The sequence below is a fragment of the Malaclemys terrapin genome, chromosome 4 (assembly GCF_027887155.1).
Source record: "Malaclemys terrapin pileata isolate rMalTer1 chromosome 4, rMalTer1.hap1, whole genome shotgun sequence".
NCBI lineage: Eukaryota > Metazoa > Chordata > Testudines > Emydidae > Malaclemys > Malaclemys terrapin.
This window is the reverse complement of record NC_071508.1, coordinates 3973027-3998594: the sequence shown is the minus strand read 5'-3', so window position 1 is coordinate 3998594 and position 25568 is coordinate 3973027. Positions and strand designations below refer to the sequence as shown.

Sequence of the window (25568 nt, the reverse complement as noted above, 5' to 3'; positions counted from 1 at the left end):
AACCATTGCTGGAATCCCGTGTGACAGACTCAAGGAGCTCAATGTATTTAGTTTAACAAAGACCAGGTTAAGGGGAGACTTAATCCATGGGGAACAGAAATTTCATAACAGGGGGCTCTTTAGTCTAACAGAGAAAGTTCGAACAAGTGCCAGTGGCTGGAAGTTGAAGCTAGACCAATTCAGACTGGAAATAACTGGAGTTCCCCAGGGGTCTCTCTTGGGGCCAGTTTTGTCCAACATCTTCATTCATGATTTGGATGATGGGATGGATTGCACCCACAGCAAGTTCATGGATGACACTAAGCTGGGGGGAGAGGTAGATATGCTGGAGGGTAGAGATAGGGTTCAGAATGAAATCTGGTGAGGTTCAACAAGGACAAGTGCAGAGTCCTGCACTTAGGACGGAAGAATCCCATACACTGCTACAGACTAGGGACCGACTGGCTAAGCAGCAGTTCTGCAGAAAAGGACCTGGGGATTACAGTGGATGAAAAGCTAGATATGAGTCAGCAGTGTGCCCTTGTTGCCAAGAAGGCTAATGGCATATTGGGCTGCATTAATAGAAGCATTGCCAGCAGATCGAGGGAAGTGATTATTCCCCTCTCTTTGGCACTGGTGAGGCCACATCTGGAATATTGCATCCAGTTTTGGGCCCGCCACTACAGAAGGGATGTGGGTAAATTGGAGAGAGTCCAGCGGAAGGCAATGAAAATGCTCAGGGGGCTGGAGCACATGACTTCTGAGGAGAGGCTGAGGGAACTGGGATTGTTTAGTCTGCAGAAGAGAAGAGTGAGGGGGGATTTGATAGCAGCCTTCAACTACCAAAAGGGGGGTTCCAAAGAGGATGGAGCTCGGCTGTTCTCAGTGGTACCAGATGACAGAACAAGGAGCAATGGTCTCAAGTTGCAGTGGGGGAGGTCTCGGTTGGATATTAGGAAACACTATTTCACTAGGAGGGTGGTGAAGCACTGGAATGCGTTACCTAGGGAGGTGGTGGAATCTCCATCCTTAGAGGTTTGTAAGGCCCGGCTTGACAAAGCCCTGGATGGGATGATTTAGTTGGGGTTCATCCTGTTTTGAGCAGGGGGTTGGACTAGATGACCTCCTGAGGTCTCTTCCAACCCTAATCTTCTATGGTTCTATGATACGGTGTAACATTCTTAACAGGGAGGGTAAATAACATTTGGAATAATGTATTAAGGGCCACAGTGAATTCTCCGTCAGTGGCAATTTGTAACTCAAGATTGGATGCTCTTTTCTGAAAGATCCACTACTCTTTTTCAACCAGGATGAATTCAGGGCAGTCCTATGGCCCGAGTTAGACAGGCGGTCAGACTAGATCAGGGGTTGTCATAAGCATACAGCTAAGGGTGGCATAAAATCCCTCCTTACCCGGTAAAGGGTTAATCCCTCCTTTACCTGTAAGGGGTTAAGAAGCTCAAATAACCTGGTTGGCACCTGACCAAAAGGACCAATAAGGGGAGAAGATACTTTCAAATCTGTGGGGAAAGGTTTGTTGTTGTGGGTTCCTTTGTTCTCTCCGGGTCAGCGAGGAACCAGGGGCAGGGAAAATACATCGCCCTAAGCCATATCTGAACTAAGCATCAAATATTACAGAAATAGTAAGTAATAGCAAGGAAATGCATTAGATTATCTTTTGTTTTAGCTTGTGAATTTTCCCTGTGCTAAGAGAGAGGTTTATTCCTGTTTTTGTAAGTTTAAAGTTTTGCCTAGAGGGGAAATCCTCTGTGTTTTGAATCTTTTTGTTACCCTGTAAAGTTATCTTCCATCCTGATTTTACAGAGGTGATTCTTTTATCTTTTTTTAAAAAAACTTCTTTTAAGAACCTGATGATTTTTCAGTGTCTCAAAGACCCAGAGGAGTTGATCTGGGCTTACTTTGTAACCAATTGGTGAGGATATTATTCTCAAGCCTCCCCAGGAAAGTGGGTGTAGGGGATTGGGGGGATATTTTGGGGGACGTAGGGCTCCAAGTGGCCCTCCCTGAATGTTGTTTAAATCACTTGGTGGTGGCAGCGATACCAAGGGCAAGGAAAGAATTTGTGCCTTGAGGAAGTTTTTAACCTAAACTGGTAGAAATAAGCTTAGGGGGTCTTCCATGCGGGTCCCTACATCTGTATCCTAGAGTTCAGAGTGGGGAGGGAACCCTGACAGGGGTTCTCACAACAAATTTGTTGGTGGCCTCAGAGTGCAGCCACCAACCCTTGCTGGTGGCCGCTCTGACAGTTTTTCCTAAACTACTTAATTAATTTTAGGAAAAACAAACAAATATGCACATACCCAGGTCCAAATCACTGTAATTTATTTATGTTTTTTGGAGATTCAATAATAAAAATAATGTACAGTTGTCTCCATTCTTTACTGGACCTAAACAGAATAAAAACACAAATAATATTCTTTGCATGTTTTGCTTTTTTGGTTGATATTTTTTTGACTTCCTAGCTAGTAAGTCTGCTACTGTGAAAACTGATAGCTGTATATTTGTTAATATAAACTTTTCACAGCAGACTTACTCAGCCCCGGCAAGCTGGGAGACAAATTAAGCCCTAGATGGGGAGGGGGGGGGGCAGGGAGGATGGGGGGGCTGGATGGAGGGCTGAAGGAAGCAGCGGAGGTTGGGGCAATGGAGCGGGGTGGGCCCGTGGCTGGAGCCTGGGGTATGGCTGTGCAGCTGGGGGCTGGAGTGGTGTCAGAGGCAACGTGGGAGGTGAGCCCAGGGCCAGAGCTCTTTAGAACGTGGGATTTTCTCCTAACACCAGAACCAAGTCACCTGTCTATCTTCCTTTCGATAAGATGACCAGACTGATCGCTAGCTACCATCACTTTGTGCTAGGTCTTGCAGCTCCTATGAACTGACCTCACACAGCTCAGTGTCCATACCAAACTCTCATTCTCTCTAACCACAGCGCTTGGCCTCCTCACCTCATGTGACATGGAGTCCCACGGGGGAAATCTGCTGGGGAGTCCATTTGTTTGGTCCTTTTCAATCAGGGTGAAGGGACTTACTTCCCACACCGGCCCTGAGCGGGTTGAATTAGGCCAGGCAGACCCAATTAAGTGGCAAACAGGGGACAGATTTAGGCTTTGAGGGGGATGCTAATTGGATGCAAGCTCATTTGTGAGGGACCGGGCAGGATTTACATCAAGCCAAGAGACTGGTACCAGAGAGAGAGCTGCAGGGTGAGGCGTGGCAGGGAAGGGAGAGGAAAGGAGGGGTAGGAATCCATGAGACCTAGGAGAGAGGAGTGTGACTGGGATGAGGGGAAGCAAGGTAGAAAGTGGTCCTGGGGTGAGAGCAGTGAGGTTAGGGAAGATGAAGACCTTGACTGCTTGGTAAAGGGCCCTGGGGTGGAACTGAGAGAAGAGGGCAGGTCTGGGTTCCCCTGCTGGGGGTACTGCCAGGGGCAGCCAGCTAGCAGGCTATCTGGGTCATGGCAGGAGGGACAGGGTCAGGGCAGCGGGTGTGACGACAGGTGAGTGTGGTTTCTCTGGAGAGATTTGGAAAGTTATCCTACCCCGGCAGAGGAACCCGCTTAGTGAGCTGGCCGGAGGGGCAAGTCATGAAGAGGTAGCAGCCAGAGAGAGAGGCGGTGCGGGCTGAGAGTGCCAGAGAGTAACAGGATGCAACCACTGGAAGGGGCGTCAGCCGGGCAGAGGTAATCCCCAGAGTGGCCAGGAGGAGGCGCCGTCGATCGGCAAGCAGAGCACCCAGTGACAATAAGTTGTGCAAGTGATTTCATCCCCTCGCGTGGCCTGGAAGCCTGGGCCGGAACCGCACCACATCCCCCTTTCCCGCCCACAAACGCACCCGCTGTATTTGGGGACGGTTTGAAACGACCTGAGACCTCAGGCAAGGCAGGCGAATGACTCCGAGAGCTTGGCTTTATTAGACGTTACCCTGTAGCACCGCGAGGCCCTGACTTAGACAGGGACCCTGGTGCCCCACAGAGCCCAGCTGAGATCAAGGCAGCCCCTTTACTCTGGGAGTGCCATCTTCACAGTGAGAGTCAAGCCATGCGCCAAACAGCTCCCAGTATAAATAGAAAATGGCAGGATAATTATCCCCACATTACAAGTGGGGAAACTGAGGTGGAGAGAGACTCAGCCCCTCCTGCTCTAATGCACTAGACCCCACTCTCCTCCCACTGCTGGGAGAGAACCCAGGAGTCCTGGCTCCCAGCCCCCCATGGAGGCTCTGAAGAGATGTTCTAAGTCCAGCGTGTCACGTTGGTGTGTGGATCTGAAGCAGCCCAGGGGAGGGGATGTAGGCGGGGCTATTGTTTGGGGGCGTCGGGGGGAGCGGAGGCATCGCTCTGGGCTGGCTCGGCCCCATCACCCTCCAACCTCTGCTTGTACTGGCGCTTGAAGAAGCCGAACTGGAAGGAAAAAGAGGGGAGAGATGGTGTGAGCCAGCCGGACAGAAGTAGATGGACTCACGCCTGGTGGGGGGATGGAGTCTGGGAGCCCCCAAAGTAAATACCCTCTCCCCTCCCCCACCAGCTGGGAGAGCCACAGGCCCCACCCCCAGGGTGATGGGCAGTGGGGGAGGGGTCCAAGCCCTGCCCCACTCACCTTGTAGAGGGCTGCGGTGATGAGAGCCAGCAGGACCAGGCCCCCCACGCTGCTGCCCACGATAATGGGCAGGTAGTTATAGACCTCGGAGCGCTCCACCACTGTCTGCACCTGGGGGAGAGGAGCCGTGAGATGGGGACCCAGGAGTCCTAGCACCCCGCCACCCCCATTGTATCAACTCGGTCTCACTCCCCACCATAGCCAGGGAGAGAACGCAGGAGTCCTGACACCATCCACCCTCCCTCTTCTAACCCACTGGACCCCACTCTCCCTGCAGAGCAGAGACAGGACCCAGGTGTCCTGGCTCCCAGCTCTAACCACTAGCCGATGCTCTCTCTATCCCGGGTGCAGTCACTCTGGTACCTGGCGCTGGACGAATCCCTCCTTCTGGGTGTATTTCTTCTCCTCGTATTCAATCCGGGCCTCACTCACCAGACTCACTTTCTGCTGCTGAGTCTAGAACAGAGAAATTCACCGTCCCTGACTGGAAATGATACAAACCAGCCCAGAGCGTCAGCCCAGAGGGACCCAGAGAAATTTACAGGCTGTTCACACAAGGACAATCCCTTGCCCGGCACTGAGATGCAGCCACATCTGGGGAGGGGAATAGGAGTTGTTCACACAGGGGGCAGGGATATCCCTCATCTGGTGCTGGTAGGCAGAGGCAGCTCTCGTACCTGGGAGACCCACTGGAAGCTGACGTTCCCTTTGATCGTGAACTCCAGCGGCTGCTGCATTTCCAGGGAGGCGATTTTGCACCGGATCTTCTTACAGGTGGCCACGGAGCAGACCTAAGGGTGGAAGGATATCGCCGGGTGAGGAAGGGGGGATGCAGGGGCTCAGCATGGCCATGAGGGTCTGGGTCTGTCTATAGCAGGGGTCCCTCTCCCAGCCTAGCCCCCCACTTGCTGTCTGTTAGTGCGGAGGAGAAGGGGCTGCTGGATCCATGCCAGCCTGTACTCACCAGCAGGGGGCGCTCGCTCATCTGCTTCACAAAGTCCTTTGAACCGGGCGTTTCAGCCTCACTGGCGCACTGAGCCAGCTGGGGCTGGGGAGGGAGAGACACACGGTGTTAATGGGGGTGGGAAAGGGACATGGGGCCTTTCCCCTCTAGGGAGCACCGGCTCTAATCCGGCCCTAGGACAGGTGACTGGCTGGTTTAGGGGGTGGAGACATGGTGTGTTTCCCCTTTAAACAGCCTGTCCCAGCAGGGGGCGCTGTAGGGCACAGCAGATGTCACTGGGCCCATCTCACACACACACACAGGGAGAGGCAGGTACCTTGGAGGGGACGACCTCAGAGGCGTCCCACACCCGGACCCCGCTCAGCTCCACGGGGAACTGGAACGTGACTGAGATGGGGACGCTTCGCTGCCGCAGGTTCTTGACCTGAAAGAAACAGACTCGCCATAGGGCACTGCAGGAAGAGAACCCAGGAGCTCTGATCTCCAGCCCCTGCTCTGACCCTCAGACCCCACTGCCCTGCCAGAGCTGGGGATAGAACCCAGGAGTCCTGGCTCCTTGCCCACCGCCACCCTTCCATGCTTTAATCCACTTGATCCCATTCAACCAGTTCCACTCCCTCCCTCTTTCCCCATCTCCCCCCTCACACTCTGTCGCCAGCCTCACCTCGTACCGATGTGTCACTGGCACACTTGTCCCTTCCTCCTTGGAGGAGAAGTTGACGTACTTGGTCGACTCCTCGAGACTGGGGGAAGAAAAGGATGGAAGGAACGAGAGAGGCGGGAGTGTGATAGATGGGGCTGAAGAGTGGTGGTGGGGTGTCATGTCCAGAAGGGGGCGTTGTGCTACAGGGAAGGGCTCAGTAGGGGACGCTCTCACCTTGCAATCAGTGCTGGCACCTATGACCCTGTGCGGCACTAGGGGGTGCTGTGCTGCAGGGAACAGGGGGCCCAGCAGGGGGCGCTCTCCCAGCTGTCTCCACACTGACCTACCTGGTGAGGATGATGAAGATGCCGTACTTGACTGGCAGCTCCGCCCGGTGAATCATGCGCTCGGTGGTGGGGACGCCATTGTCACTGCAGGGAGGGGAGGGCAAAGGAGAGAGATGTGAGGAGACACAGGCAGATAACTGTGCAGGGAGACTGCACTATAGGCCACTGCCCTGTCCTGCTCCGTGCACAGTCCCTACTCCACCCCCTGGCCCTGCACAGCCCCCTTCACCTGCTGGCCTTGGCCGTCATCTGCAGCCTGTCCCCCAGGTCAGCCTCAGAGGACACGTCGAAGGTGGCGACGAAGACGGCCTGGAAAACACAGGGGGGGTGAAAGTCAGGGCCTGGGGAACTGCCAGAGACTGCGGGGGTGGGGCAGGCACAGGGGATCATAGGGACTGTTGTATGAACTTAGATGGAATAAATGGGCCCAGAGAAGCAAAGGTGTTAACATGACCCTGTCCCTGCCCAACGTTAAACAGCATTAGTCCGGTTTGGGGTTTGGTATCCAGAGACTTCAGCCGGCTTCGTGCCGTGGCAACACCCCATTCACCATCCTTTTATTACAAACACAGAAGAAATCAGCTAAGGCCTTTGCAATGTAACATGTTCAATGAGGCTTTTATCCTCCCCCCTCCCCCCTGTGCCTATCGCTGGAGAGAGCGTTTTATCCTCCCCCCACTGTCTGACCGTCTCTGGACGCAATACGTGGCCGCTGGGGGAGGAGAGGAGGTTAGTGGAGGGGCTGGAGCCAGCCTGGGCGCTGTGGTTAAAGCCCAGGCCCGGTTCCCAGGGCACAACCCGGCAAAGGCACAAGTGGGGAGAGCAAAGAGCAGCACAGAGAGAAAATGCAGCTTCTGCCGCGGCTGCTGCCTCTCGTTGGCAGCCCCCCCGCCACAGAGACCCCGGATCAGCCGCGTCGAGAGCTGGCAAGCGGTACCAGCCTCGGGCTGGCGCAGACGCTGGATTTAGCCGCCGTCCTGGGTGCAGGCTCACAGCAGCGAGCACAACGCACAGGCTTGGCCGGCTCAGCCAGACGCTCCTTAGACAGAGGGGTGCGGGAAGAGAAGAAATACGGCGGGGAAGGGAAGGGGCCCATGGGACAGGGGTGGGGAGACAAAGTCTCCCGTCCCAGGTGGTGTCTGGATCTCACTGGGGGCAGGGGCAGGTGGGTCTGTCTCCCTGGCCCTGGCACGGTCGGGTCAGGGCACCTCTCAGGATCAGGATGACGAAGGCCCAATGGTGTCACGCTGGGTCCGAGGGGACGGGTGTGGGGGAAGCCATGACAATGACGCTGGCTCCTTCCCTTTCCCTTGTCTTTTACTGAGCCACGGTCACCCCCCCTCTCCCCCTCACTCCCGAGTCGCTTCTTTTAAGGACCCCAAAGGGGGGAGGGAACAGCCCCTCCACTTGTTATTTTCTCCCCCAGTGAGGCCTGATTTCCAGCCCCCCAAGCCTGGCCCTTGGTTTTCAGCCCTGGCAGGGCCTGACCCCAGCCCCGGACTGACCTCAGGGCTCTGTTTGCACTGACTCGCCGGGCTCTCCGGGCGCTTTCCCCAGCACATCTCTTGTCATGGGCTGGGCTGACCCCAGGGAACTGCCCCTCTCTGCCCCCAGCTGGGCTCACCCCTGGGGAGTTCACAGGCCAGGGCCCGTCCCTACCTCGGCCCCGCTCCAGAAGATGGGGTGGTTGATGTGGCAGGTGCTGTTCCTTTGAGTCTGCTCCTTGGAGCCCACGGCCGAGCTGCACCTAACGGCCATGGCCCTCCTGTTAGACTGAACATGGGAGACCAGCCAGTGAGAGATGCAGCCCACAGTGCCCCCTGCTGAGCCCGCTGCCCGCTCCCTGCAGCACAGAGCCCCCTGCCGAGCCCCCCGCCCGCTCCCTGCAGCACAGAGCCCCCTGCCGAGCCCCCCGCCCGCCCCCTGCAGCACAGCGCCCCCTGCTGAGCCCCCTGCCCGCTCCCTGCAGCACAGCGCCCCCTGCTGAGCCCCCCGCCCGCTCCCTGCAGCACAGCGCCCCCTGCCGAGCCCCCCGCCCGCCCCCTGCAGCATAGCGCCCCCTGCTGAGCCCCCCGCCCGCTCCCTGCAGCACAGTGCCCCCTGCTGAGCCCCCCGCCCGCTCCCTGCAGCACAGCGCCCCCTGCTGAGCCACTCCCCTGCTCCCTGCAGCACAGCGCCCCCTGCCGAGCCCCCGCCTGTCCCCCTGCAGCACAGCGCCCCCTGCTGAGCCACCTGCCCGCTCCCTGCAGCACAGCGCCCCCTGCCGAGCCCCCCGCCCGCTCCCTACAGCACAGCGCCCCCTGCCGAGCCCCCCGCCCGCTCCCTGCAGCACAGCGCCCCCTGCCGAGCCCCCCGCCCGCTCCTTGCAGCACAGCGCCCCCTGCTCAGCCCCCCGCCCCCCTGCAGCACAGCGCCCCCTGCCGAGCCCCCCGCCCACTCCCTGTAGCACAGCGCCCCCTGCCGAGCCCCCCGCCCACTCCCTGCAGCACAGCGCCCTCTGCCGAGCCCCCCGCCCGCTCCCTACAGCACAGCGCCCCCTGCTGAGCCCCCGCCCACTCCCTGCAGCACAGCGCCCCCTGCCCGCCCCCTGCCCGCTCCCTGCAGCACAGCGCCCCCTGCCGAGCCCCCCGCCCGCTCCCTGCAGCACAGCGCCCCCTGCCCAGCCCCCTGCCCGCTCCCTGCACCAGCTGATCTCTCACATCCATCCCCTGTGTCCTGCCCCCCATGTCTGCAGTGCCTGGAGGGACTGGGTGGTACCTGGAGCAGCAGGACCCGGCGGTAGGACAGCGCGGCCGGGTAGAAGAACTGCACCGTGGTGCTGTAGGAATTCTCCCCACGGTTCTGGATGGAGACGGTGGTGGTGAGTTCGGGGGTGACCCCCACCACCAGGGTGCTCAAGCTAAGAGGGAGAGAAAGGGGTGAGCTTCCTCAAAGCAGTGCCCTGACAGCTCTGTGACCTTCCTATAATGGTGCGCACTCAGAAGCCATATGAAAATATGGCATGATATGAGGCCTCATGGAGTAAACGGGCCCCACCATGGAGTGTGGGGGAGGAGGCAGCGGGGGTGACTTACCCTGAGAAATTGAAGGAAATTTGTAGTTCATCAGTGCAGACTTTGTCACTGCCGCAGTCCTTCTCAAACGGGAGCTAGGGAGAGATCCGGGGGGGGGGGGGAATCAGAGAGCAGGATGGGTGAGAGGGAATTGGAGCGAAACTCAGTCAACATTATCACTCACCCTACCACCTTAATTGTTACCACCACTACCCGTACAGTCTGAACTAACACCGTCACCATGAACACACCCGCAATAACCACCCCCAACACTGTCCTTGGCACCACTGCATTCTCAGCCTCAACCACCACCAGCCCCAATACTGATTTGACAGTGTCACCAGCAACGTAGCTGCACCAACCTCTGCTAACACTGAACCATACGACCAATTCTGTCATCACCACAACAGCCAATAAAGTGTTAACCAACACTGTTACCAGCATCATAACCACTACCATCTTAGCCAACACGGTAACCAACACTGTTACAATCTCATCAACCACCACTAAAAATGTAGTCTGAAACAACACTGTTACCAACAATGTGGACACTGCAATCACAACCATTGTTGTCAGCAACACCTCTATAGTCTCAACCACAACCACAATTAGCATCAACACAATCTGAACCAACATTGTCACAATAACTCACCCACTCTACTTAAGACTACACTTCCGCCAACATTACAGTCTAAACTGCAACCACCTACCAGTACACTCCTAACAGTGTAACTTACAACACAGCCACAACATCCTCAATCAACACTCACCAACATCACTACAATCTCCCCACCACCCAGGTCCGGAGCTTCCATTTAAGCAACATAGGCGGTCGCCTAGGACGCCAGGATTTGGGGGGGTGACATTTTGCCACCCTTGACGGCAATTCGGCAGCAGGGGGTCCTTCCGCGCTCAGGGTCTTTGGCGGCAATTCTGTGGCGGGTCCTTGACTCGCTCCAGGACCCACCTCAGAATTGCCAACGATGACCAGGAGCGTGGAAGGACCCCCACCTAGGGCGCCAAAAACCCTGGCGCCGCTCCTGCCACCACCACAAATATATTCTGTACCAACATCAGCATCAACAACACAGCCACTACAACCCTGCCTCACACAGTCACCAAGATCAGTATAGTCTGAACCAGCAATGTCAACAACAACAAAACCACTATAACCTCACCTCACACTGCCATCACAACCACTACAGTCTAGTTTAAACCAATGTTACCAACACAATCACTACAACCTCAGCCGACAACCTCACCAAGATCACCACTGTCTGAATCAACAATGTCACCAACAACACAACCTCTAAAACCTCAAACACTCACCCACACCACAACCTCACTCATTAACACCAAGCATTGATACAGTCTGCTCAGGCTCTGTAACCAAAAGCACACACACTAAAACCTCTGCAGACAGTCACCACTGCCTGGCTCCGGAGGCCTTACCGAGCCTGCAGACACCAGCGCAGAGTCCTCACTCAGGATGGGTCTGAGGCGGCCGGCAGCAGCGATGGGCTCCCCCGTCAGGGTGTAGTTGAGGCGCAGGGTGATGGGGGTCAATGTGTCTTCAGGGCAGAGCTGGGGAGATAGAGAGACACGTAGGGACCCATGAGCAAAGGTGGGGTCTATAGAGAGGTTTGTTATCTGGGTGATTTGGGAGCAAGGGGCATGGTTGGAGGGGCAGACACAGCAGGAGGGGAAGGAGTTAGGACTCCAGCACTCACAGGTAACTTTATCTGATACGTCTCACATTTCTTCTCAATGCCGAGCCGCAGCTCCCTGCTCAGGACGGAGCCGGTGGAGTCGAAGGCGGCTCGGATCTTTGTCCGCCCGGGGTCCAGGGACAGGCTGTAATGGATGGTGCTGGAGATCCCATTGCCTACCACAGAGGAGAAATGAGGGTCAGAGACGTGAGAGCAGGATCATTAATGGGATACAGAACATGGGGCCTTTCCCCTCGAGGGGGGCACCAGCTCTAATCTGGCCCCAGGGCTGGGACTGGCTGGCTCAGGAGGTGGGAATGGAATGCGAGGCTTTCCCCTCTACGGGGCACCACCTCCAATCCAGCCATAGGGCAGAGGGACTGGCTGGGTCAAGAGGTGGAAATGGATTCTGTTTTTTCCCCCTCTAGGGGGCACTGGCTCCAATCCAGTTCCAGGATGGGGCACTAGCTGGCTCATGGAGGTGGGGAATGAGACATGGGGCCTTTCCCCCCAGAGGGCGCTGGTTCCAACCCAACCCCAGGGCAGGGAACTGGCTGACTCAGAATGCAGGGGAGCGGGGGGTGGGTTTGGTCTGACCTAGGCTGTCCATGGTGCTCTTAGTGACGGTGAAGCAGACATTTGCCCTGCTGGCCTCCGTGTTGAGCTGCTCCTGCTCCTGGCAGTCGAAGGCCGAGGTGGGGATGGTTGGGGGCTGGAAGCTGATGGAGACCCTGACTCTGAGCACTGGCCGGGACCTGCCATGGGAGGAACAGAACCATCACCCAGCTGCTCCCTGCAATGGGGCCAGGCCCCCTCCAGAGCCTCCCACCCAGCCTGGATGTGCTCACAGCACCCTAGGGAGATGGGTTATGGACACGCAGCTCTGCTAGAGGAGATGCTGGAGGACAGAGAAGGGAGCAGCAGAGCCGTCATTGTGCCATTCTCCAGCAGGGGGCAGCAGTGACACACACATGCTCCCAAACCCCCATGTATTGTCGCTGTCTGCGACTGCCAGGTGGAGCAGTGAAATGACAGAGAGTAACTCACCTCAGCAGCAGGACCTGCCCTTGTGCCCCCACCGTGATGTCTGGGAGTCCGTCCCCCGTCAGATCTGTCCCGCCACTGACGGCCTGGCCAAAGTAGTGCAGCCTGCTGGGAAACAGTGACCCCTCGATGCGCTGTGGGGCAGAGAGAGCAGTGAGGGGTGGGAAAGGAGCGGCTGTATTGTATAACAGGCACTAGGGGGCAGCAGAGGGTGAGGGATGGGAAAGTAGCTGCTACAGGCTAATAGGCACTAGGGGACCATGGGGCCCCATGATGTGTCTTTCAGGATCTGTGGTGACCCCTCCACGCAGGAGCTGGGCTCACCTGTCTGTACTGGGGACTGAAGCCTCCCTTTCCCCCATGGAAGATGTACAAGGCCCCACGATTGCTGTTCTCCATGGGGGCCCCGATGACCACGTCCGTCTGTCCGTCCCCGCTGATGTCCCCGATTTCGGACATGCTGGCCCCAAAGCGCCCGAACGCCTGCCCCGTCTGTCCTTGCAGTGTCTTGGTGCAGATCAGTGTCATCTTCTGCAGGCCCCATTCAAAGAGACACATGGGAAAAGGATCAGCACTGACTGTCAGCAGAGAATGCCCCCTAGTGACCCCCTTTCCCTCTCTCTGCAGCACAGCGCCCCTTGTTGCCACTCTGGGGCATTGGGGCCAGCACTGACTGGCAGGGAAGAGCGTCCCCTATTGATCCCCCCCACCCTGCTCCCTGGGGCACTGCGCCTGCTACTGCCATGCTAATTGTCCCAGCATCACAACCCCATGGCAGTCCAGGCAAAGAAGAACCCCAGGCCATCCATCTTCCCTCTGGCTCCATCCTCTTTCTTACCGGCCAGTTAATCAGGCAATTATAGACCCGTCCTCCATTCAGAGGTGTATAGAACATGGGGGCTCCAATTAGAACCAGGTCTGTGTTCCCATCTCTGTCGAGGTCCACAGCACACAGTGTACCCCCAAAATATGAGCCGATCTGGAGAGGCAGATAAGTAACCCATTCAATTTAGTCACTTCCTCCTTCTTCTCCCACTGGGACCCTTCTCACCCTATGGGGATAAGGATTCAGTCCCAATACTTATTCCATCCTTAGACTCACCCTCCTGCTGCACAGCAGGTGGCGCTATCGCTGGAAGTGTTCCTGAATATATAGGCAGTTAGATCTTGGAGAGATGCTGAATGCTAGTTGTGGTGCAATTCTTTTTAGAGGTTGTGCTAGCACGAGTAAAGTTTATTCACTGACTGAGCCACAGTTATAAATTCTGTTCAGCTGGAATGTATAGGCAGTTGGAGCTTAGAGAAATTCACTTTGTTAGTATAGTATGATCCTTTCCAGACACTGTTAATATCACTAGCAACGTTTTTTCCTTGCCTGAGTCTGTCTGGCCCAGATACACAAAGGTGCTTATGTGCCTAACCCCCAGACTTAGGTGCCATTGTGATCCACAAAACCTCTGCATGGCTGCTGCTAACCCCTATAGGTGCCTAATCTGACTTGGTGCCTAAATTTTTTGCAGTAGAATTTCCTTATGTTGCTGCCTCAAGGGCAGGGCATGTGCACGGCTGCCTTACTCTAAGCAGCCAGTTGCCCATTTCACACAGGGGACAGGGAACGGGGGGAGGTGGATGGGGCAGGGGTCCTCGGGGGACCGTCAGGGAACAGGGGGGGTTGGATGGGTCAGGAGTCCCCGGGGGGCGGATAGGGGGTGGGGGCCGGGCCATGGCCCCCTCCCCTAACCGGCCTTCCATACAATTTCCAAAACCCGATGTGGCCCTCAGGCCAAAAAGTTTGGCCGCCCCTGATCCAAACACAAATATTACACAATGTCAAAATCTTACAGGCTTCCTCCAGCCTCCTCTCTCTCACACCCACACTCCATATTACCAGTAATGCTCTCCATACCTGTTCTCCCAACACCTCCGATCTATGTGTCCATTCCCCGCCCTTGGTATCTCGGCTGAACAGGACGACTTTGCCGGCGTGTTGGTAGCGAGGGGCCCCGACCACGTAGCTGCTCTGCCCATTGTCTGTGATGACCTGAGACGAATAACCTCAAAGGAAGAGAGGGACGTGGGGAGGTGAGATGGGAAACAGCCATACAACAGTGCTGCACAGAACTTTCCCAGAACTGAGATGCAGCCACCTCTGGGGTGTGACGGGGCGGGGAGGGCTGTTTAAATAGGTAAGGGAAGCTCGGTGGGTTTGTTCTTACCGAGGTAAGCATCATTCATATCAGTGGAGGTTCTGGATACATTGATGAAGCTCGGCTTCCCGCTGCTCCCGTACAGGTATATCCCGCCGGACCAGTCATAAGCTCCCACCGCTCCCAGCACAGGCCCGTCCTAAATCGACACGCACGTATTTACTAGACAAGGCCAGAATCTGCAGCACAGCGTCCCCTAGCATGGTGCTGGGACACTGGGGTCAGTGCTGATGGCCATGGGAGTGAGCATCCTTTACTGGGCCCCTACTGGCCCCCGCTGCACATAGAGCCCCCTAGTGCCCACCCTGAGTGGGAGGGGAGGGTGCCCCCTGCACTGCTCCCGCAGCACTCTGGGCTAGTAAAGGGATGTCTCCCCTGCAAACGCTAAGCCAACCAGCTCCTTCTTAGCTTGAAAGCGCTGTCAGGGCCCCAGCGCACGGCAGCGTGGGAGACGCCCTGGGGGCCAGGCATCACTCACAGGGGACAGCAGGGAGCTGAATCCTTCCTGAGACATCTCCAGTTGGAAGGAGCTGCCGCTCTGGGACTGGGTGCCTGGGGGCAGAGACAGACAGACAGACATGGGAAAGACCATCATAGACAGTAAAGGCCCCGTGTCCCATTCCCTGAGCCAGCCCTTCTCCCCACCTCGAGGCTGGATTGGATCCAGCGCCCCCTAGAGAGAAGGCCCCGTATCCCATTCCTCAACCCCTGGAGCCAGCCAGTCCCCTGCCCGGTGGCCCCCGGATGAGAAAGGCATTTGGGGGATATATGGAGATAGATCAGTAGATAGATGTTGGATGGGGAAAGAGAGAATATTTGGGGCCTATTTGAGCTCTGGATTCCCAGCTGCTCCCCGTCCCATCTCGGCCTTGAAAACCCATTTCTAGAGCCCTAGGGCCAGTGTGGCCCCTCCCCCGGCTCTGGTACCTTCGATGGCGAAGATCTTCTCCTGCAGCTGGTTCTGGATGCCCTGGAGGGCGTCGAAATTGTCCACCCGGAAGACGTGCTCGTTGCTGGGCTGAGAGGCGATCTCCTGGAGCTCCCATTGGGCAGTGTCACTGGAGAAGGCATCGCCGACCTTCACGGAGTAGAGGGAGGTACAGGGGAGACCCGGGCATCAGCATCAGTCACAGCCGAGAGCCCTGGACCAACACCCGCCCGCCCTGAGCCCTGCTGGGCCCTCGAGAGGCACGGCTCAGCCAGCGCCATGTGCTGCTCTGGTGAGTGGGGGTTGGGGGGCCGCTGGAGCAGGTTGGCACAAGTGTCACTGTGATGTGAGGAGAGGGGCCCTCGTGCCTGGAGTTATGGAGCCTGCCTCATTTCAGCACCGAGTTGTGTCGGTTGTATCAGCAGTGGGGCACAGGGGGCTTCTTGCCATGGTGATTGTCAGCACTCTGGGGCCCTGCATGACTCAATCTCCAGGGTGTAGTGAGAGGTGAGTGCTGCACTGTCTCTGGGGGATGCCTCAGGGCAAGGAGTGAAGGGCTGGGACCACCGCGCTGGTCTGGGTGGGTTGTGTGCAATCAGTTCAGCAGTGGCGTCAGGCACCTCCGTATCTCAAGACTGGCTGGTTTTCTGAAAGATCTGCTCTGGTTCCAGCATGGATTATTTGGAGCAGTTCTATGGCCTGTGCTACACGGGAGCTCAGACTAGATCATCGCAAAAGTCGCTCCTGGCCTGGGAATCTATGACTCTAAACCCGAGTTTTGCTTTGGCAAAGGGAAGGTGATGGGCCTGGCCCCCTAGTGCTCATGTGCTCTGTGCCCAGCGCTCAGTAGCATCTGTAAGGGCCTGTGCGTGTTCCTAGTGTGCTGGGGCATGGCTGAAAGAGGGCAGAGTTAAGGTTGTGAGGGTGTTTGACTTAACTGTGTATTTCATGGATTTCAGAGGCCTAAGTGCAGCCGCTCTCCACATTCGGGAAGGGCAGGAAACAACACTGGGAAAACTTAACTTTGCACTAAGGAAGTTAATGGAATAACTCAGCTTCCATTGTTCACGCTCAGTTCCATTGTTCAGGAGACACAATTACATTTTTCTTTACTGTCTTTCATTGGCCGTCTGTTTAATCAATGCTGATTCCCTTGACAACACCTCTTACGCAAATTCAGAGCATTCATGTGGGTTTTAGAGCACTTTCAAATGTGGCTCTTCACCAGGAAATTTTGATCTCAGGGCAAAAAAATCCAAAAAGAAACAGTGCAGAATGACAGGAACATTAGCCAGTAGCAGGGATCAAACCCTCAGGGCACGGGACCAATTCAGGGTGAATGGCAACCCGCTGTCACCTTGAGCCACATAAGTACCCTCTTGCTTCAAAAGAGCCCTAGATCTTGATGCTCATTTCTATCTCTTTGGCTCAGCAGTTTGATATGTGACATCCAGTGTCCGATGCCACGTCTACACTACCCGCTCGATCGGTGGGTAGTAATCAATCTATCGGGGATCGATTTATCGCGTCTAGTGTAGACACGATAAATCGATCCCCGATCACTCTGCCGTCGACTCTGGACCTCCAGCTCCGCAAGCGGCGGAAGCAGAGTCGACAGGGGAGCGGCGGCCGTTGATCCCGCACCGCGAGGATGCGAAGTAAGTAATTTTAAATCAATCTAAGATACGTCGACTTCAGCTACGCTATTCTCGTAGCTGAAGTTGCGTATCTTAGATCGATTCCCCCCCAGTGTAGACCAGACCTAAGATTAACAATCTGTTGAATACGTCTTCCCCAGAGGGACAGTGGGTGCTGTGCATTAGCAGAGATAAACATCAAGTGACAGAGATCAGTTTGGGGAAGTTCAAAGCCACTTTTGGGATTCAGGTGTGTGCAAAAGAGAACTGGTGATTTTGCTGTTTAACTGGGGGGCTGTATCTCAGGAACCCCTTGTTCAAGTGACCCTAAATTTGGACCTAATCCTAACCTGAGTCCCCATGAGGCATAACACATTTCAAAAACAATCTGAGTCAGCACGTGGACCTTAGGGCAGTCAGAAAACCTGACCTGTAACTTGAAAGCTCTGCTCAACCTGAACCACAGAGGAGCTCCAGCTCTCCTCTAATGTCACATGTTCACCCAGTTACAACCCAGGGGGTCAGTTCTTCTCCCTTATCTGATGGGAACCTGGACATGGGCTCAGATTGATATTAGTTCTCCGCACAGTCGCAGCTCACCCCGATGGCGTAGCGGATGATCCCAGCTCTCTCAGCCTCAGGTATGACATCTAAATAAGAAAGTGGGTCTCCAGTTTTCTCCCCATCTGTGATCACAATGAGAATCTTGGTGGCATCATCCCGAGCTCCTTTCCCAGAGGTGAACAGCTCCCGGCTGGAAAAGGGGGGGTGGGGAATGCATGGGAGGGTTATTGATACATAACAATACCTAGTGCTTGTCCACTGCTTTGGCATTGCCGATCTCAACGTCCTTTACAAAGGAGGTCAGTGTCAGGATCCCCACTTTACTGATGGGGAAACTGAGGCACAGGGAGGGGACGTGACTTGCTTAAAGTCACAGAGCAACGGAGGGTCAGAGCTGTCAAAAGAACTCTTGAGTCCCGTCTCCAAGTCCCCCTTCCCCGCCCTCTAACCTACTAGTCCCCAGTCCCTTCCCACCGCTGGGGATAGAACCCAGGAGTCCTGAGTCCCTGTCCCTTAGCTTGTATGTCCTTTCAGCCCATTACCTGTGGAATCAGCATGGGGAGGAGGGCAATACCTACACCACTTTCTGGATTGCAGTGGCTGTGTGCGTCGCTCCCATGAGCTGCCAGACCGACCTGAGGAGGCGATCGGGGTCGCGACTCTTTCTGTACTGTAAGAAGTCGAAATGCTCTCTAAATCTGTGCGAGTACTGCATGAGGGCAAACTGCAGGAGACAGGAGAGAAGAGAGAAAAACAACCCCAGGGGTGGAGGGTAAGAAAAGCAGGAATCAGACTCAGTTAAGGGCTGGGGCAGGCGGTCAGGATGTAATTGGTTCTGCAGGAATTTTTTCCTGGTTTTGGATGCAAAATCTAGTGCTGCTCCCTGCAGCACAGCGCCCCCTAGCACCGCACTGGGGCATTGGGGTCAGCACTGACTGCGAAGGGAAGGGTAAGTAGTCAGGGTTCAGCCTCTGCCCGTTACCTGCGCGTCAGCACTTTGGAAACGCTTCATGATCTCAGAGAGAAACGTTTTCATCTTTCCAAAGTCCTCACGTGCGATGCTGCCCGAGCCGTCGACGAGGAGCGCTATGTCTGTGGCACGTCTGGGGCACTCTGACAGGGACAGGAAAGAAATAGGTCCGACTCCTGACTCAACTCCACAAATATGGAGAAAACCCAGTAGAAAGAGCTAGACCAGACCAATGGATCCATCTAACCTGGTATCCTGCCCCCTCCCTGCAACTCTGGATCAGACCAATGGGCCCTTCTGTTGCAATATCATCCCATCCCTGCCATTGAGGGGTCCTGAGTGAAGAGCATGACATGCACTGGGATGAAAAAAATACACCCCATCTGCCTCGCTGAGCTGTGACAGAACGCAGGAGTCCTGACTTCCAGCTCCTACTGACATCCTGAATCAAACCAATGAGCCCACCTAGCCTGGTATTCCAACCCATATCAGACCCATTGACCCAGCTAGACCCATCTCCCCTCCACTTCCCCGTGACCCCTGAGTGCTGGTTCCTCCTTATGGGGCTGCCCCTCACCTGCCAGGGTGTCCGGGATGCGCCGGAGCTGCTGGAGTCTCTGGTCCAGGAGGAAGCAGTAGCCATTGATGTACATGTTCTCCCCGCAGGCCCGATGCACTGTGGGGCCGCACACCTGGGGCACGAGAGAGGGACGGGGTCAGTAGGTGATGAGAACCCTGGGGTGAAGCAGAGAGCCCAGGGTCTGCTCCCCCACATGGATATGCAAAGAAAGGCCCTGCCAGGGCAGGGGACCCCCTTGGGGCAGACAGGACCCCAGGACCCAGCACTTGGACTCCCAGAGATGAGACAGGGGAGCGACATGGGGACATCACCTGGTTCCCACGCTCCCTGCTATGGCAGCATGCAGTCACTGTTGCCATGTCAACATCACCCAGCGCGTTGCCACTCTCTCTGTTATGTCTGTGCATTGTCATTATCCTCCCTGTGATGTCATTGTGCAGTTATTGTCACCATGGTGATGTCACCAGTCTACCACCCTCCCTGCTATTTCATTGCACTGTCTGGTCACCCCCATTCCTCCAGAACATCGTCGCAGTCATGGTAGTCGTGGTGATGTCACTTGCTTACCGTCGCCCTCACAACACCATCGCAAGTCATTCTAGTGGCACCTGGCTACCACCACCTTACACAATGTCCTAGGCCAGTCACCCCTTGCCATGGCAACAATGCCCCATTCATCTCCATCAGAATGTTGCTGTGACCACGTCACCCCTCTGTTTGCAGCCCTCCCCTGGCTCCCTCTTCTCTATCACATCAAACACAAGCTGCTGCTCTTCCCTTTCTAGGCCCTTATCGGCCTCTTCCCCCTCTGTCCCCCCGACCTATCATCTCTCAGTTTGTGTTGAGCTGTCGAGTCGCATCTCTGATTGGCCCCTCGTGCTGGCCTCCACTGCCCAGTTGTTATGTTTTCCAACCAGCCCCTTTGTGCTGTCTCTCGCGCCACCCCTTACACTTGGGACGAGCTCCCTGGAAACGGCCACAAAACTACTGCCTTGTCTCCTGCACAACCCTCCTTCAAGCTCTCCTTTGCCGGGAGGCCTACAACAAAACTTAACAACGAGGCCACTGGTGTGCTGAGACCACTGCCGATCACATCGACCAATATCATCTCATTGTTTCCTTGTTCTCCTCCCATCTGTCTGCTTGTATCTATCTGTTGTCTCGTCTTAAACTTAGCTTGTAAGCACCCTTGGATCGTGTTGTTGTTCTGTGTTTGTACAGCACCTAGGACAAAGGGGTCCTAGTCCATGACTGGGGCTCTTGGGCACTACCATAATACACCCAATAAATAATATTTTGAAAATGCACAATTCCAGTCAGGGTGACCTCCCCCACTTACCATCCCCACCATGACATCACCACACAGTTGCTCTAGCTGTGGTGACCTCACCCATTCCTGCAATATCAATCCATCCTCCCTCCAAATGTCGCCCAGTTATCAACCTCCCTGTGACAGCGCACAGGCGTTCACATCCCGCGGTCACATCTTCCTTTGTGATGATAGCTCCCCAGGGGCTCAGGTGGCTGTGATGTCACCAGGTTATCACCCACTCTAGGACATCACCATGCTGACAATCTATCTCACAAACATTGTTGCGGGGAGGACCAGTCTGTGGAATTCTGGGCAAATGACTGAACTTAATTCTGGGTGATACCCTGGTATAAACAAGCCACTCCAGAACCCCCCAACCCATCTGGATGTGGTACCCACCAGGAGATTGGAGCCTCGGGCAGCCAGAGACAATCCGAGGGACATGTGCACTGCATCCGGGGGCCCTGAGAGGAAACACACGCCAGCACCAGGTTGAGAAATCTTGTGGCTGGATATGTTTAGCCCATCATTTCTCTGAGTCATTCCCCACCCCCCGCCCCCACATGGCTCTTCTGACTCAATCTCCTTCCCAGATAGGTGGCAGAGGAGAGGAAGTCATTGTACATACCCCTGCAATTGAATGGAAATGGAACCCAGGAGTCCTGATTCCCAGCCCCCATTGTTCTAACCCACTAGACCCCACTTCCTTCCCGGAGTTCGACACAGAACAAATTCTGATTCTGAGCCTCCCCCCACAACACCTCTCTAAACCACTAGACCCCACTCCACTCCCAGAAATTGGAATAGAACCCAGGAGACCTGGCTCCAAGTCCCCTCCCCCCACAGCCTGCCCCACTGGACCCCATAGCAGAGGGTGATCCTACTCTGAATGGGGATCTCCTGGCAGCGTCTGGAGCCCGGGTCGCACTTGTAGACTTTGCCAGTTTCATTCACTTCTCCCGTCTGTAGTGGGGCCCCGACGAGCAGCCTGTGTGGGAGAGAGAAAAGAGGGGCTCAGGGGCGCCCCATCATCCCTGGGGGGGGGTCAGGCAGGGCAGCCCAGACAGACAGGCCCCTCAGGGGTGGGCAGAAGTCATGTAGGGCCTTGAGCCCATGTTTGGCCCTTACCCCCCGGCTCCGGCACTCCCGAACTGCACCACGCTCTGCCCAAACCCCACTGCTGCCTCCTTGAAGGTGATGGGTACCTCCACGTCCACGCTGAATCCACGGCTTGGTGCCAGCACTGCAGGGGTTAAACACTCATCCATTAGAGCTTCCCCTATGCAGAGTGGGGCCAGTGGTGGGGCCTTAGGCACCAGCCCCTCCAGACTGTGGGACTGGCTCCCAGCCTCCTCTGCTCCAACCCACCAAAGCCCACTCACCTCCCAGATTAGTGGATGGAACCCAGGAGTCCTGACTCCGAGCCCCTCCCCCGCACCCTGCTCTAACATCTCTTTGCTCTGTGTTTGTACAGCCCCTAGCACAGTGGGGTGCTGGTCCCTGGCTGAGCCCTAAAGGAATACGTAGAATTGGAGTCCGGGTATCTGTGTGTCTGTCTGCGGCATGATGCGCTTTGAACGTCACATCTGATCACGTTCAAAATTTCAGGGAATGTTTCAGGTCTCAAGGGGGCAGAGCCCTGTGGGTTTGGGGAAAACCAGAAAACTGGAAGGAGGGAAATGGGGGACACACAGACCCCCTGGCATCTGGTTAGCAGAGCCTGCAGCTTCAGACAGCTCAGTCTAGAACACCTTCCGCCATCCCTCATCCCGGCATCGCATGTGACACCCTGAACAACCGATCAACCAAGAATGGTAAGAGAGAAGGCGGCATGGGGGGGAGGGGGAGAAGGGGGCAAAGGGGATTCACACTTGATCCTGGCATGGGGGTGGAGATGGGGAAATGGAGCCCCCAGAACCCTTGGCAGGTGGGGGAGATTGGGGTCCTCTTGTATGGGGGAAGGGGAGTGGGAAAGAGATCATGTGGGATTGGTGAACACAGGGGAGAAAGGGAATAATGGGCATACAGAGCCCCTGGCAGGGGGTGGAGGGCTTCAGGGGGGTCCCACAAGAGAGGGGGCTGGGAAAATATGAGGAGCCCCCAGAAAGTTCAGTGAGCTCGGCCAAAGTGTGAGGCCTTCTGGTAAGTAACCATGACAACCCACAAAACCCCCCTCCCCTCCCAGAGCCAGGGGAAGAACCCAGGAGTCCTGACGCCCACCCCACCCCCCTCCCACTCTCCTTCACTAGCCCCCACTGTTTTCCTATCGCTGGAGGTAGAACCCAGGAGTCCGGGTGGTGGGTTGGCAAGACTTTCCAGAGGAAGGAAGTGTGTGTGGTGTGGTGTGTGTGTGCTCACAGGGAGTGTCCCAAGCTGCTCTGTCTCCAGGCGGGGCCCTCAGCAGGCATATTTCCCCCCACATACAAACACATGCTAAAAAACAAAATAGGGGGCCCCCTGAGGATGACCAGACAGCAAGTGTGAAAAATCGGGACGGGGGTGGGGGGTAATAGGATCCTATATAAAAACAAGACCCCAAAATCAGGACTGTCCCTATAAAATCCAGACATCTGGTCACCCTAGGCCCCCTTGAGCTGCTCGGAGCTCTAAGCAATTGTTCCGTCTTCTGCCTAGTCCTGACTCTGCTGGTACCAGAGTGGCTCCCCCATGCCTACATGGCTCTGCAAAGCAATTGTAAACAACTCGTCCGCTGGTGCAACCCACTTGGGAGGGGCACCAGTCAGACGCTGCAGAGGCTGGGGAAGGGGAACCAGGGGAGGTGGTGCTAGGCTCTTGGATTCTATCCCCAGCTCTGGGAGGGGAGAGAGGTCCGCTGGTTAGAGCGGGGGTGGGGCTGGGAATCAGGACTCCTGGGTTCTATCCCCAGGCAAGTGCAGGGGGTAAGTTACAATTACTTTCCTCCACCCTAGAAAGCACAGCTGTGATGACACCACCGCTCTGAGGAAGTGAGTGGCCCAAGAGAGTTGCGTGGGGTGTGTTGGGACGGGGGGGGGGAAGTGACTTGGACAAATGCGTCTCTGACCAAAAGTCTAGAGAGGTGGGGGATGGGAGAGTCAGGACCATTGTCTGTATTAGAGAACTCAAATTGGGAAACTTGGAGAGAGACACTCCTTTCTAAAGGGAGTGTGGGGTCTGGTGGGTGTGAGCCAGTGGGGTTGGGAATCAGGACTCCTGGGTTCTCGCCCCAGCCCTGGGAGGAGAGTGGGCTCTGGTGGGTTGGAGCAGGTGGGGCTGGGAGACAGGAGTTCAGTGTGAGAGGTCTGTTAACCTAAGTCAGTGCCAATCCACCCCCAACTAACCCTGTTACCCTTTTCCCCACCCAAATCCCCCAAGCCAGACCCCCTACAGATCCCTGATGGGTCCCCCTGGATATCCCCTCCAGCCACTCCTGGAAATTGCTGGGTGAGATCAGCATCTCTGCACAGCCTGCACCAGAGCAGTTGGGCAGATGGGGTCTCTCGGGAAGTGCTCTGACCCCACTGCTGGGGGTCCTGGGCAAAGCTACCCACCCAAACCAGCTAGAAGGGCTGAGGCTCGGTGGGGGAGGAACACCTGCTCTGCCTGCACCCTCCGCTCAGGCCTAAGGAAAGAACCCAGGAGTCCTGACTCCCAGCCCCTCCCTGCTCTTACCCACCAGACCCCACTCTTCTCTCAGAGCCAGGGGCAGAACCAAGGTGTCCTGACAGTCCAGCTGCTTCCATCCCCCTGCTGGAGATGTACACACCGGGCATCTTGCATGGGGGACTTCAGCTTTACCCCATCCTGCTGGCCAGTACTTACCTGTGCACAGGTAGATGAGCAGAGGCAGGGGGTCCATCCTGGGCTGGGTGAAGGAAGGCAGCGAAGGGTGCAGGAAGCCTGTGCCAGGAGGTGTGAGATTTGAAGGCACCGCCTGCAGCGTAAGCAGCGGAGTGCCAGAGTAAAGAGAAGTGCAATCAGTGTCATGTGAAGGGAGGGTGAGACCAGCCCTGGGGAGGGGACTGGACTGGACTCAGGGGAGATGCAGGGAGAAGTCACAGAAAGAAGGGAAGAAAACTAAACTGAATTAGACAGATGGACAGACAGACACATCAACAGCTGCACTGACATAGGTGGACATACGGTAGAACCTCGGCATTACCAACACCAGAGATACAAACTGACAAGTTATCGATACATCAGTTTGGCACCGGAAGTGCCATCAGGCAGCAGAGACCAAAAAAAAAAACCAACAAAAAAACCACTACAGTACAGTGTTAAATGCAAACTACTCAAAAATAAAGGGAGAGTTTCAAAAAAGATTTGACAAGGTAAGGAAACTGTTTCTGTGCTTGTTTCATTTAATTTAAGATGGTTAAAAGCAGCATTTTACTTTGGCATAGTAAAGGTTCGAAGCTGTATTAAGTCAGTGTTCAGTTGTAAATGTTTGAAAGAACAACCATAACGTTTTGTTCAGAGTTACAACCAACCTGTGTTCCCTTCTGGGGCTCATTTTGATTATTCCACCTCTACCTCTTTGGGGTGGGGTGTTTTGTCTTCTACCTCGGCCTCTTCCTCTCTCATGGTATCCTGATCTATAAGTATCAGGGGAGGGATAGCTCAGTGGTTTGAGTATTTGCCTGCTAAACCCTGGGTTGTAAGTTCAATCCTTGAGAGGGCTACTTGGGGGATCTGGGGCAAAAACAGTACTTGGTCCTGCTAGTGAAGGCAGGGGGCTGGACTTGATGACCTTTCAAGGTCCCTTCCAGTTCTAGGAGATGGGATATCTCCATTAATTAAAAAAAAAAAGGCACTCTCATTTGAATATGTTATTGCTTCATCAAAAGGTACTTTGGGTTTCAATCCTTCTACCTGGCTTTCCTGGCATCATTCGTTGGCAAACTATCCAATGCTCCAGTGCATTCATAACAGTTAACCCCTCATCCTGGACTGCTTGCTTCACCAAATTAGTAGACATCCCTAGTAAATTTCTATCCAGTCCTTCAAACACGTCATTCCAAAATTCCCTCTGATTCAAA

The 25568-nt window shown here is 55.5% G+C and overlaps 1 protein-coding gene across 1 annotated transcript; it reads right to left on the bottom strand.

The window, feature by feature from the left end:
- Positions 1–3878: 3878 nt before the first annotated feature.
- On the bottom strand, positions 3879–24491 carry LOC128836852 (integrin alpha-X-like). The gene is made up of 30 exons (XM_054027518.1): positions 24352–24491; positions 21679–21793; positions 21435–21538; positions 20950–21014; positions 19236–19350; positions 18671–18801; positions 18267–18412; positions 17725–17878; positions 15487–15637; positions 15038–15111; positions 14569–14698; positions 14259–14407; positions 13191–13331; positions 12677–12883; positions 12356–12486; positions 11906–12063; positions 11330–11484; positions 11052–11183; positions 9621–9694; positions 9304–9445; positions 8206–8319; positions 6776–6855; positions 6547–6630; positions 6221–6299; positions 5873–5980; positions 5557–5640; positions 5270–5383; positions 4956–5048; positions 4593–4703; positions 3879–4396 (listed from the first exon to the last, which is right to left on the bottom strand). The coding sequence occupies exons 1-30, from the start codon at positions 24386–24388 to the stop codon at positions 4295–4297; spliced, it is 3480 nt and encodes a 1159-aa protein (XP_053883493.1). The 5' UTR covers positions 24389–24491; the 3' UTR covers positions 3879–4294.
- Positions 24492–25568: the final 1077 nt, after the last annotated feature.

Coding starts and splice junctions, on each gene's coding strand:
- LOC128836852 (XM_054027518.1), bottom strand. CDS start 24,388: ATGGACCCCCTGCCTCTGCTCATCTACCTGTGCACAG. Junction 18,413..18,670: donor TCCAAAGTGCTGACGCGCAG/GTAACGGGCAGA, acceptor TGTCTCCTGCAG/TTTGCCCTCATGCAGTACTC. Junction 9,446..9,620: donor ATTTCCTTCAATTTCTCAGG/GTAAGTCACCCC, acceptor TCTCCCTCTTAG/CTTGAGCACCCTGGTGGTGG.